At 39.6% G+C, this 12,860-nt stretch overlaps 1 protein-coding gene across 1 annotated transcript; it reads right to left on the bottom strand.

Moving 5' to 3' along the window:
• Nucleotides 1-2,365: 2,365 nt before the first annotated feature.
• Nucleotides 2,366-11,844, bottom strand: prnprs3 (prion protein, related sequence 3). The gene is made up of 2 exons (XM_036576261.1): nt 11,416-11,844; nt 2,366-5,290 (listed from the first exon to the last, which is right to left on the bottom strand). The coding sequence occupies exon 2, from the start codon at nt 5,288-5,290 to the stop codon at nt 3,650-3,652; it is 1,641 nt and encodes a 546-aa protein (XP_036432154.1). The 5' UTR covers nt 11,416-11,844; the 3' UTR covers nt 2,366-3,649.
• Nucleotides 11,845-12,860: the final 1,016 nt, after the last annotated feature.

Genomic DNA, 12,860 nt, shown 5'->3' with positions numbered 1-12,860 from the left:
TGTGCAAATTATTTAAACCCTGTATTTGATTGAAAATAGTACAAAGACAAAATAGCAAATCCTGAAACTGAGGAATTTTACTGTTTTAAACATGTTTACCACTGTAATTAAATCACCTCTGTAAGCATTTGGGAACTGAGGAAACTAGCTGCTGTAGTTTTGATAGTGAAATGTTTCCCCATTCCTGCTTGATATATGATTTCAGCTCTTCAACAGTTTGGGGTCTTCAACAGTTTGGGGTTTCATAATGCGCTAAATGTTATTAATGGTTGGCAGGTCTGGACTGCAGGCATACGGTGGCCAACAAGACCCTATTCACAGTACAATTAAAAACATGTTGGTGCTGTTGATGCAACTCATTAACACACTTCAAACACAGAGAACACTTATCGAAAGGACTACATCTTAACTACATTTTACAAATGCACTGCAAATACAGAAAACACTTTCAAATTTTAATTTTTCGGATGACAGGACACTTTTCCACTTTGCCTCAGTCCATTTTAAATGAGCTCGTGCCCAGAGAAGGCGGCAGTGTTTCCGGATCCTGTATATATGTGGTTTCTTCTTTGCATCCTAGAGCTTTAACTTGCATTAATGGTTGTAGCGATGAACTGTTTACAAACAGTGGTTTTTGGAAGTGTTCCTAAACTCATGCAGTGATTTTCTTCTAATGATCTTCTAATGATATTATGTACCATAGATGATGGAATCCCCAAGTTCTTTGCTATTTTATGTTGAGAAACATTATTTTTGAATTGTTTCACTATTTGCCTGCACAGTCTTTCACAGAGTGGTGAACCCATCCTCATCATTCTACCAGGTGTATGTTTTAGCATTACACAAATTTTCCAGTCTTTTGTTGCCCCGTCCCAACTTTTTTGAAACAAGTGGTTGGCATCAAATACAAATTTTTTCAAATACAATACAGCTTCTTAGTTTCAACATTTGATGTTTGTACTAATTTCAATTAAATATAGGATTTAAATGATTTGCTCATCATTGCATTCTCTTTTCATTTACATTTTGCACAGCGTCCCAACTTTTTTGAAAACAGGGTTGTACATTTTTCACATGTTCATATTTCATGTGCAACCGATTGACCCATTTGAATCATGTAAATTCAAAGCACCTTTTTTCAGTATATTTGCGTAGCTTTTGACTTGAGTGCTACTACTGTAATTAGTTCTCACTTCAAAAATCAACAAAATATGTAATTTGGCTGGGGGTGGCCAAACGTTTGTGTGCAACTATTCCTATTCATATCTGACCTATTTGTGAGGCTTTAGGAAAGCTTAAAAACTTGTTTTAAAGGGGTAGAAATATGACCAAACACCCTTACTCATTCAACAACATGGAGAACATCAGAGAATATACAGGTAAATTAAGACAAAACATCTTCATAAGTGAGGCAAAGTCTATAAAAATAGCTTCACACCTGCAAATACCCATCTACACTATTAGGGCTGAACCTGCCTGAAACTGGATGCAGGTGTATTTTGCCACTGTACACACAGTCAGGAGGTTTGAGAGGCAAAACTGCCTCTAATCATCATTTAGACAATCATAGGAGTCAGGATTCTGGGGTCACCAAGTGCCTAAAATTACAATCAGATGCCACCACCATGCAAACACACTACTTGGAAGGTTTGTCAGGTGATGTAGGGAGTTTTAAAACTTTTTTTTTCTGAACGCAAAGCCATATGCAGTTTGGTACACTTGATCACGTGTGAAAGCTGGTTAAACTTCATGTTTCAAGTTCTTCTTCATCTTTATTTATACAAGGTGGGTCAAATAATATTTTGTAGATGCACAATGCAAAACATCCCACAGGTGTACTGTGTACTTACACAACGCATGCGAACCACCTTGTAATAACCACCGAGTTCATCACACCTCAGGATGCTAGTAGTGATGCTGGTAGAGCATAAAACTGGGCAACTGATCCACAGTACAGAGGTATTTCTGAAAGAAACAGTCTCAGAATCCCCCTAGAATCTCATCCAGTATTATGAGAGAAGACTCAATAAAACATGTTTTTGAGGTAAAAAAGGACATTATGTTCTGAATTATAACCTCTGTGAAGATTATATTTCTCTAACATTTTCAGTGTCAGATAAACCCTGAATGTTTTTTCTTTTCTGTTGGTTTTTTGCTATATCCTTTAAATGGGATGTTACAAACCACAAAGGGCAAAAACAATCAAGCCTGTTTTGTTATATGTTAAAATTGATATAAAATGACAAGTAATTTTGATCGTTAAACTTTTTAGCTCAGAGCTAAAAAACATTGCATAGCATACACCACGGTAAATGAGTTGAATTAATGACTTGAGTGGTCACCAACAAATGAATAAATAAGAGCAGAACAGTCAAACACAGTTTAATTTAAAATTTAGCATGTACAGAGGAATAGTAACCATTACAGTGGGTTAAATTTACTGTACAATGATTACAGGCAGCATCATCACAATCAGACAAACACAGCAACACACTAACTTTCCAACTCCAGCTTTGACAGTGTCTGCTACAAGGCATCAAAGAGCAGTATGCAAAGTACTCACCACCCCCAACCTAAGCATACTATTCAAACACAAGTGACAACTATCTTGGGAGCATTAACAGCAGACCAGGAACGTGACAATATAACTGAATTACAAGCAACATAATAAACAAACAAATCAAAGTGAAAAGTGTAAAACTATTTCAAACATTAATCAAAAATAAATATTTCAGTTGAAGCCCAAGAGTTCATATAGTACCAATAATAACCTTGTGAACTCATAAATACATTCATATTGTGTATCCTTACAGACTAACACCATTTTTACACAAGCGTCAGCGGAGTGTAACGCACTAATTTCTTTGAGCAGATTCAGATTCGTAACTTAATAGAGCCTGGAGTGGCATACTATTATAGTACAGAGTGATTAACTGACAGTGACAAACACAAAACCACAAGTGCACTAAAATATGTCCAAAAAATCTAAATGCAAAAAACTGCAGCGTGTTTAAATAAATAAATACATGAACGACCTGTGCAAATGAAAACCCTCTGTAGGGAGTGAGCCTTCTTCAGTAGTCTAGGCCAGATATCCAATTTTCTAAGCATTATGTATATAAATAGATCCCAAAGCCATGTGTTTTGTGTTTGCAGAAACCAAGACATCATGCAGATGGGCGGGGCAGCAGCCTGCATACAATCTCATGCAGTGAGGTCATGATGATGACAATCATGATGACATGGCAGTGACAAAATTTCAGCTTCATTCAGAATAATGAAGAACATATGCTTTACAAGGGCCTTCAGCTCTAACAATAGCCAGATATCAAGTTGGTTTCAGCAGTCATTATAAAGTCATGGGGGCACTGCCCTGTCCCATGCATTTAACCAGTATCACTTACATAGAACAGCAATGGATTCAGATGGATAGTAATATGTATATATAAATATGGTTTAATAACCCAATTCCCTTATTAGTTATAAAGTAGACAAAACTGGGACTCCACATCTCTGGGTGACTTGGTGTCATCACTTTTCAACAGATCGTCTACCCCTTAGAGAACAGATTATGTTTTTCTAAAGTTAATTTAACTTGTATCAACATAACGGAAGAAGTTGCTCTAGAGGTTCTCTAAAAATTTTATGATTAGTGCAATAGCAGGGAGCTGATGATCAGGGATATGGTGCTGCTCAGCACTAGTATGACGCTGTGGCTGAAGGGCCTGGGCTGCTCTCCACCTCCTCTGAAAGACTCGTCACCACTGCTGCGGTCTTGGATCTGCTTCTGAGCGTGGTGCTCTGCATAAGCCATGTAAAGTTCAATACAGCGTCGGGCTTTCAGTTGCTCGATCAGCGCGGGATAGCCGATCTCCATTATGCTTACAGTATCGTCTTCCTCCCTCTCCTCCCAAGGTTGAGGGGGTGGCTCAGTAGCACCGGTAAGCTTTGCAGCAACAGGTAGAGGGCTATCTGTAATGTTAGCGGACTTGCTCTCTATTCCAGGGCTCTCACTTTGTGCACTACTATCTGACACCTGAACCTCTGCTGCCCCAGCTGGTTTCTCTCCTTGTGTGATGTTTGTATCACCTCCTTGAACATTGTCTGATGCCCCCAGTGGCTGTGTATCTTCAACAGATCTCTTACTTCTGCCAGCCGGTTGCCCTCGCAGTAAGTCTGTTCTGTTCATACAGCGATCCATGTATGTGTCATACGACTGCGGTGGAGGGTTTTGGAAGATATCGTAAGCATTGCTGACTCCTGAGCCAGTGGAGCTTGTTCCAGAATCACCTGCTCCACCACCTGGAGAGCTGGGGTTTGTGTTACTGTCAGAGGGTCTAGTGCCATAACGTCTGTACATGTAGTGGTTATAGTAATATTCTTCCTGTGGGCTGTGAAACGCAAAGTGTGGGCGCGGGAAACTGCCCAGGCCATAACCTAATGCCATGCCTGCCACAGCACCAACTCCAGCGGCCATTACTGCTTGCCTACCAAAGCCCTTTGACTGTATAGAGGGCCTCATACCCATATTATGCACAGACTGGGCAAAAGGAGAGCCTCCAGCTCCAGGATATCCATAACCACCATACCCAAAGTTTCCACCATAACGAGGGCTGATAATTTTATTGTTGGGGTTCCAGTAGGGGTACTGTGCTGCTCCAGGGTATCCTCCTGCACCTGCCACACCACCATACTGGTTGGGAGAGGAACCGGGATAAGATGCGCCTCGTACTGGGTAACCAGGGTAAGAGCCTCCTTGAGGATAAGGGTTGCCATACCCCCCACTCCGTCCTGGGTAGTTGTTGGGGTATGAACCTGCACCTGGATATGATCCTGCTCCTGGATAGCCTCCTTGACTTGGATAGCGTCCTTGTCCGGGATATCCTCCCGGATTAGGGTACCCTCCCTGATTGGGGTACCCTCCTTGATTGGGATACCCTCCTTGATTGGGGTACCCTCCTTGATTGGGGTATCTTCCCTGACTGGGGTACCCTCCCTGGTTGGGGTATCCTCCCACACCACCTCTTCCTGGGTAGGAGCCTGGGTACCCTCCACCAGTGCCAGGGTATGGTGGTGGATTTTGGTTAGGCACTTGAGGTTGACGAGGGTAATTTGCTGGTTGTGAGCGTGTTCCACTTGATGATGACCCTTTGGTGCCTGTTCCTTTACTACTTGAGCTGCCTCCTTTGCCCCAGCTGAAACCCCCTTTAAAGCCACCACCTCCTCCTCGTCTTGCCATGACTGAAGCCACCAAAGCCAGGCAGATGCACACCACTCCAAGACGATTCATCTGTGGAGAGAGAGAGGAAGTTTTAGTTTAGAAAAATGTGAGCAGAACATCTGAACATTAGAATAGTAGGTATTATATCTAAAAATGAAAATTCAGATGAACGGAATGTTTCTATAATATGAAGCCAATATTGTGGCATGTGCAAAATTAAAATGGTTCTAATGACACCAGTAACTCCATAGGTTTAAAACCAAACTGGCAAAAAGGTATAAAAAAGTGGATGATGAACACAGCTGTAGATGTAAGGGTGGGTAACATGCCAAAACTACAACTAGGGGTGGGCGATATGGTAAAAATTTTACAAGATTTTACAAAGATATTTTCACAACATATGTCTCACAACAATGCCTCACGATACTTAGTTTTTCAGAATTTTATCAAGTTGAAAAAGACAAAATAAAACCTGTAGTGTCACGTGTACAAAGTACTATAGTAATAATAAAAATACTCCACTACAATGACAGCCCAGCTCGGTCAAATGTTAGCCAATGAATTATCTAGTTAAAGTCTTGGTAAGGCAGCTTACAATAATATTAGTGAAAACTGTTAGGGTTAGGGTTATGGTTAGTTACTTCCCAAACCACACTAGCTACTGTAAAATGTTCCTTCAAAATAAAAGAGCTTTATTTAATTACACAAATACAGCACAATTTCTCTGAAACAATTTATTTCAACAATAAACAATTTTAACAAACTTTTATTTAGCTAACAAACTTGTAACTAGCATTAATGTGAGCTACCTCACCTACGCTTTAGCCAGCTAACTTAGGTCCTCTTGCTAGCTAACTGGCTAACTTCTGCCCAAGCTGGGGCTTCCTTTGCCCAGCCCGGGTCTTGGTCAGCAGGGCTGCAGCTAGATGTCGCTCAAAATTAATGCTGGCCGAATTATATTTTACATGATTCAAATACTCATTGGTGTTTTCATAGTAATAAAGCTTTTAAAGGCAAAGACGCTGCAATTAACTATGGTGTAAGTCATGTAGCCTACCAAGCAGTACTCAGACAAAGATCATTACACTTAGACCTACATACATAAACATAAAAGCTCCATAATTATTGGCACCTTTAATAAAAGTAGGTTTAAAAAAAGTACATGAAAAATGACTGTGGTTATTTAGATCAACCGCACACTGAAAATAAAAGAAATGAAAGAAATGTAAGAAATGTAACTGACAAAAAAAATTGTCTAAAAACATCACGTCACCCCTAGAGAAATTCCTATGAAGAAAATCTAACTCAATGGAAACCTATTCCCACTCATATTTCTCTTTTTTTGAGGAACTCTTATGTGGTCACCCATGACTTCTTGTTTCACTGGGGTATAAGTACGAGGTGACACAGAGGCCAAATTCCCCTAGTCATTTATCAACATAAAGAAGAGACAAAATTGTGTTGACCTTTGTAAATCATCCAATGGTTATGGAAAAATAGCTACGCTCCTGGAAATGCCGTATTCACTGTTATGGTAATAGTTAGGAGCTTTAAAGGTGCCACAGAAGGGTAAACTGTGTTTACATTGGCATGGTTGAATAAGGAGAGCGTGGTATACAGAAATGACATACGTGAACCTCAAGCAATGTTGTACAAATCCTGCATTTACAAATGAGGGAGGTGAAACGGTCAGATTCCAAAATCCTAAACTGTTATGTGACAGTTTTGACTCATTAATACAAGCTACAGCTTGTACAGGTGCCAGAATGTAACTGTGGGACCATGTAAGGAAAATTTGCAAAACAAGCTGGCAAATAGGAAGCCAGCTTCAGCCTCGTTTAAAGATGAACAACAGCCCCCACATCTTTAACAGGATCCTGGACAACTCTGAATTAAAGTTTTTAGTTTGCTTGCACATTTCACTCTGAACAGCTTCTTAAACATTGGACAATATCAAGCAGGCTTCGCTCAGCGTTTCACACTGTGAAGACTGAAGAGAGGGCAGTTCCAACTTTATTAGCATCATAGACCCCCAACAGCAATCTGTAAATAGCCATGCTGTGTGATTTTATCCACTCTTTGACGGCTGAAGCCAGATCATCTTAAATTTAAAGTTTCATAGTGAGCTAACAACTTTAATTTACAACCCCATTTCCAAAGAAGTTGGGACGCTGTGCAAAATGTAAATGAAAACAAAATGCAATGATGTGAGAATCATTTAAACCCTATATTTATTTGAAAATAGTACCAAGACAACATATCAAATGCTAAAACTGAGAAATTCTATTGTTTTTTTTAAAATATATATGCTCATTTTAAATTTGCTGGCAGCAACACATTCCAAAAAAGTTGGGACGGGGGCATGTTTACCACTGTGTTTCATCACCTCTTCTTTTAACAAAAGTCTGTAAGTGTTTGGGAACTGAGGTGACACTGCTGAAATTTAGAAAGTAAAATGTTTTCCCATTCTTACCTGATGAAGGATTTCAGCTGCTCAACAGTTCAGGGTCTATTTTGCTGTATTTCTTGTTTCATAAAGTGCCAAATTTTTTCAGTAGTGACAGATCTGGACTGCAGGCAGGCCAGTTTAGCACCCAGACTCTTTTATTACTAAGCCATACTGTTGTAACATGTGCAGAATGTGGTTTTATATTGTCTGGCTGAAATAATCAAGGCCTTCCCTGAAAAAGATGTCGTCTAAATGGCAACATATGTTGCCAAAACCTGTTTATATCATTCTGCATTAATGGTGCCTTCACAGATGTGCCACGTGCTCTAACGCCACCATCAAGGATGCTGGCTTTTGAACCGCGTGCTGACAACAGGCCTGATAGTCTTTAGCCCGGAAGACACAGTGTCCATGATTTCCAAAAAGAATTTCAAATTTTGATTCGGCTGACCACATAACACTTTTCCATTTCCCCTCGGTCCATTTTAAATGAGCTCAGGCACAGAGAAGGTGGTGGCATTTCTGGATCCTGTTTATATATGATTTCTTCTTTGCATTGTACAGTTTTAGCATTTATCGATGTGGTGATGAACTGTGGTTTTCAGAAGTATTCCTAAGCCCATGCAGTGATCTCCACTACAGAATCTGTTTTTAATACAGTGCCGCCTGAGGGCCCAAAGTTCTTGGCTAGCCAATACTAGTTTTCAGCCTTGTCCCTTGCATACAGAGATTTCTCCAGATTCTCTGAATCTTTTAATGTTATTATGTACCGTAGATGATGAAAAGCAAATGTTCTTTTCTATTTTACACTGAGAAATGTTATTCTTGAATTGTTGCACTATTTGCCCATGCAGTCTTTCACAGAGTGGTGAACCCCTCCTCATCTTTACTTCTGAAAGACTCTCTGAGATGCTCTTTTTATACCCAATCATGTTATTGGCCTGTTGCCAATTAACCTTCAGGTGCTAGCATTACACAACTTTACCAGCCTTTTGTTGCCCCATCCCAAGTTTTCTGGAATAAGTTGCTGCCATCAAATTCAAAATGGGCAAATATTTTTCAAAAAACAATATAATTTTTCAGTTTTAACATTTGATATGTTGTCTTTGTACAATTTGCAAATAAATATAGGGTTTAAATTATTCACACATCATTGCATTTTGTTTTTATTTTACATTTTGCACAGCATCCCAACTTTTTTTGAAATGGAGTCGTACTTTGTATTGTTCAGATCGAAAGCAAGTAGCTAGTACAGGTAACGTTAGCTACTAGCAAGCTCCAAGTAACAGGCATAGCTAAATAAACAGTATGATGACCTAGTTTATTTACACAGAGGTTCATATTATTTTCTTGTCTGTGTCTATATCGACATGTTGCTTCTGTGTGAGCCATTGCGGTGCCTCACTGTAAATAAGCAAATGGAAGCAGAGCTTATCAAATTATCCATGAGCCCAGCATAAAAGAGAAAACAGCCTATTTAGTCTAGGGCCAAATGACAGGGTTGTAAAGGGTCGTGTAAAACCACATCTGGACATTTTACGCCCCAACCAAAGTCACATACCTTCTATGTAGACATCAAAGAACTATTAAAAATGCTGAATAAATGCATTCTATGGCACCTTTAATACAATCAGAGCCATAGCAAACTGGATTGGAATCAGCACACAAACATATTTGCCCCCACATGCACACTGAGGCCTACGGCGAGAGAAGCAAAAATTCTTTAAGGATAACGACTGGAGATCTGCAGAAGTAATACTTTAAGTAGGTTTTAGGGAACAATCATTTAAATTAACAAAGTACTTAGTGTTACGAAGGTTTTGGGAATAGCACCTCAGGGCAGTGGGTCCCTAGGAGCAGGAACAAGTAACACTGCTCTGTAGCAAAATATTTAAAACCATTTGGACAATAACTGTGTTTAAGCTTGTAAATTTCTTGTGTTCAGGGGAAAAAAAACATAAATATCTTGTGAGCTAGTCAGAACAACACAGGTTTGGTTCCTAACTTTGATTCCCCTGGCCATTGCATGGATTTTATTACAATTAATACTGGTCTGCCATGAGGAGAGGTTAAGAAATGGTCAAACAGACACACAAACACACTGATATACATAAATCCACTACTTAGTATATTCAATGTTAGTGCTTATTCTAATATTCTAGCAATATTGTGTTTTTCTAAGCAAATAAATGCTTACTGCCCAATTAAACAGAATACAGAATACCTCGTACTGTCAAAGCTTGATCAGGATAGGTTAGAAAAAATGGACTTTAAAAAATGACAATATATTATTAATTTATATTAAATATTATTCTCTTATTGTTTCACAAATATTTTTGACCATCACTTTTTGTCTCTGGGGTCTATTTAAATACACACTGTGTAGTTACTATTGAATATATTCACAAAAAAAGGTATCAAAATGCCAAGTGATTCCACATGTTTGAGTGGAGCTAGCAGGATGTAAGAAGTCCACAGAGCTGGGCCCCGAGGTAATGGAACCCAAGAGGAGTTGGCTGCATTAATGTTCACTACTAAGAACTTAATTAAAATACCTAGACAGGTTACGCACCAGGAATATTTGGTTGTCGTCCTCACAATATTATTGGTCCCACATGCGAATGGACCACATACAACGATAGGTAAGGCTTGCTGATGAGATACTAGAATAATGCAGAATCATGAAGTGGGTTCGCTACATAAGCGTCGCACGGGGATTCACATGTATTCACTGTAGACTTCTTTCGAACACTATACGTAACCGTTTGACTGGTTCTAGAACAATCACAGTTAAAACTACATGTCCCATAAACACCCGCACTCTACCCTGGCTAGCGTTACAGCGTGGTTCATCTTAGCACGATAGACAAATTTATTGAGTATATTCACTGAGAGCAGACAGGGACCAAACAGGGTCACAGCTCTAATTCTGTACCACTGTTTAACTCAAACTGTATCTTCAGAGTGATTCTAGTATAGCCTAACTGCTTCTGTTAGCTATTTATCATCATCTTTAGCTATAGCTTTGGGGTAACTACAAGCACAATGCCCGGATGAAACAGCGGTATCTGATTTGTTCAAACCACGCCCACTTTGGTTTATGGGATGTGTAGTTTGTTTGCGAAGTTGACTACAAAAAAGAACTACAATTCTTACATATTTACGTTGACGAATATATATATACATAAATGTTTGACGAGTCCAGATGTACGCTTACACCACACAGGTGAATCCTGAAACTATACGGCTCGTCTGATTTCGAGTGACAGTAGATATCTAAAGCCTATTTTCGTTTCTCGTGCGAATTTCACCCCATGGTGCTCCAGTGGGCAGCCCCCCTGTTTATGAACCATTAACCGATGTTAGCTAGCTACCAAGGTAACGGCATCTCAACAGTACGATAACGTTAACAGTTGTATTATTCATCTCACCCGCTGAAGCCAATTAGCCACATTAACAGCAGTAGCTACGCGGCCTCTCATTAATAACACTGGTAGCCCTCATCCTATTTAATGTAGTGGAACAGAGGCTGGAGAGTTAACCTATCTTAGCAACGGACCTGTGCGTCACTTAACGTTATAAAGCAAATATCGGTGAAAAAATAACAGCTAGCTTTGTTTCCCTCCAAACACACCACCTATGTATTTAAACATAATAACCGGACCAGTCACAGCGCATTACGAGGTTTACATTACAGAAAACGTAACTTGTCCAGAAAAGCCGTAAGGCTGGCTTTTTCACCCACCTCTGTAGCTCGCTAAAGAGCCGCTCTGTCCTCCGGACGGGCTGCAGTCTCTGGACGAATTAAGTTATGAACCGAAGGAAAATAAACCTCTTCAGTGCAGAGACCTATCAGAAGGCCAGAGAGCCCGTCAGTGTTCAGCAAGTCTCCGAATGGCTATATTCTCACATCCGTTAAGTGCGGCGATTGGTCAGAAAGCCTTGACCAGTGTGACACGGAGTTAATCCGCCTCAGTTTCTTTAGAACAGACGGGCTCTGCGCAGCTGAACAGCATTTCTGACGTAACAGTAACAGTTACTGGTAAAACAGGTGAGATTTTATTTTAAATTGCTGATTCAGAGCCGCAGAATCAGCTGTGATTGGATGACCGTTTGTTGCACCAAGAAACATAACGGGCCACTACAACGACAGCAAGCAGCGCGAGCGCGCCGACGGCGTGACGTAGATTTTTCCGTTTGACTGGACACTTACCGGAAATGTCCATTCACTGCATTCACCAGCAGAAGGGCTGGATGCCATCACACCATTTTAATTACTAAATAGCTGAGTCAGAAAAAACGTCAGATTAGTAAAAAAATAAATAAAAAAATAACGACGAAAATCACTGTAAATCAATTCCTTTGTAATAAACAAGCAGAATGCCCGTTTGTACACCCAGTGCACACCACCACAACAAAATGTACACTTTTAACTCATCTCCAAAATTTCTCACCGCACTGAGAGAAGCACATCTCATTTAGGCATTTAACTTAGCAATTGTTAAAAATACCCCCCTCCACCCGCCCATTCAGCAGTGCAGTATTAGGAAAGAAAAACAGGGGAAAGAAGGAAAACAAACCCAGACTGTTAGGGGTCAGAGCTAGTTTGCTCAATGGAAAGTAGCTTTTTCTAGTGATGAAGTTGCGCATGGCGCTCCACAAACACTATAAAGGTCTGGACAGAAATGCTTCAGTTATCTTCATGAGGTGTAAAAATACCGTCCGGATAGGGTTTCTATTTTAAACACTGAACACATTCCAAACACTCATAAAACAAAGATTTGTGTTAAGTACTGTAAATCCTGGATATACTTCAAATCACAAACAGGTTTTAATTTAAAATTACAGTTACTCTATTACCAAGTCTATGAGTACAGAATGTAGATCAGGTTCTAAAAAAGTATTTACAGTGTTATTTATCAAAAAATAAAATAAAAGATATACGTAAGACTGACAAAACAGGAACTCAGATTAAGTAGAATCTGTCTGCTTCATTCCTTTTCAACAACTCAAAGCTATTGTTTATTATACAGGTTTTAAGGAGGAAATTTACATGCATGCCTCAGTGAAAATTTTTTTGTCTCACAAGATTACAGACCAAAGTGTCTCTTCTTGTGACCATCTGAATGTCATTAATAGCAGCTCCAATGTGAAGGCCATATTCCAGTGCAGGTAGGGCTAATTCACAAA

The sequence above is a fragment of the Colossoma macropomum genome, unplaced genomic scaffold, assembly GCF_904425465.1.
Source record: "Colossoma macropomum unplaced genomic scaffold, Colossoma_macropomum, whole genome shotgun sequence".
NCBI classification, from domain to species: domain Eukaryota; kingdom Metazoa; phylum Chordata; class Actinopteri; order Characiformes; family Serrasalmidae; genus Colossoma; species Colossoma macropomum.
Note: the sequence above shows the minus strand (reverse complement) of the source record. Positions and strands in the feature narration are given on the sequence as shown.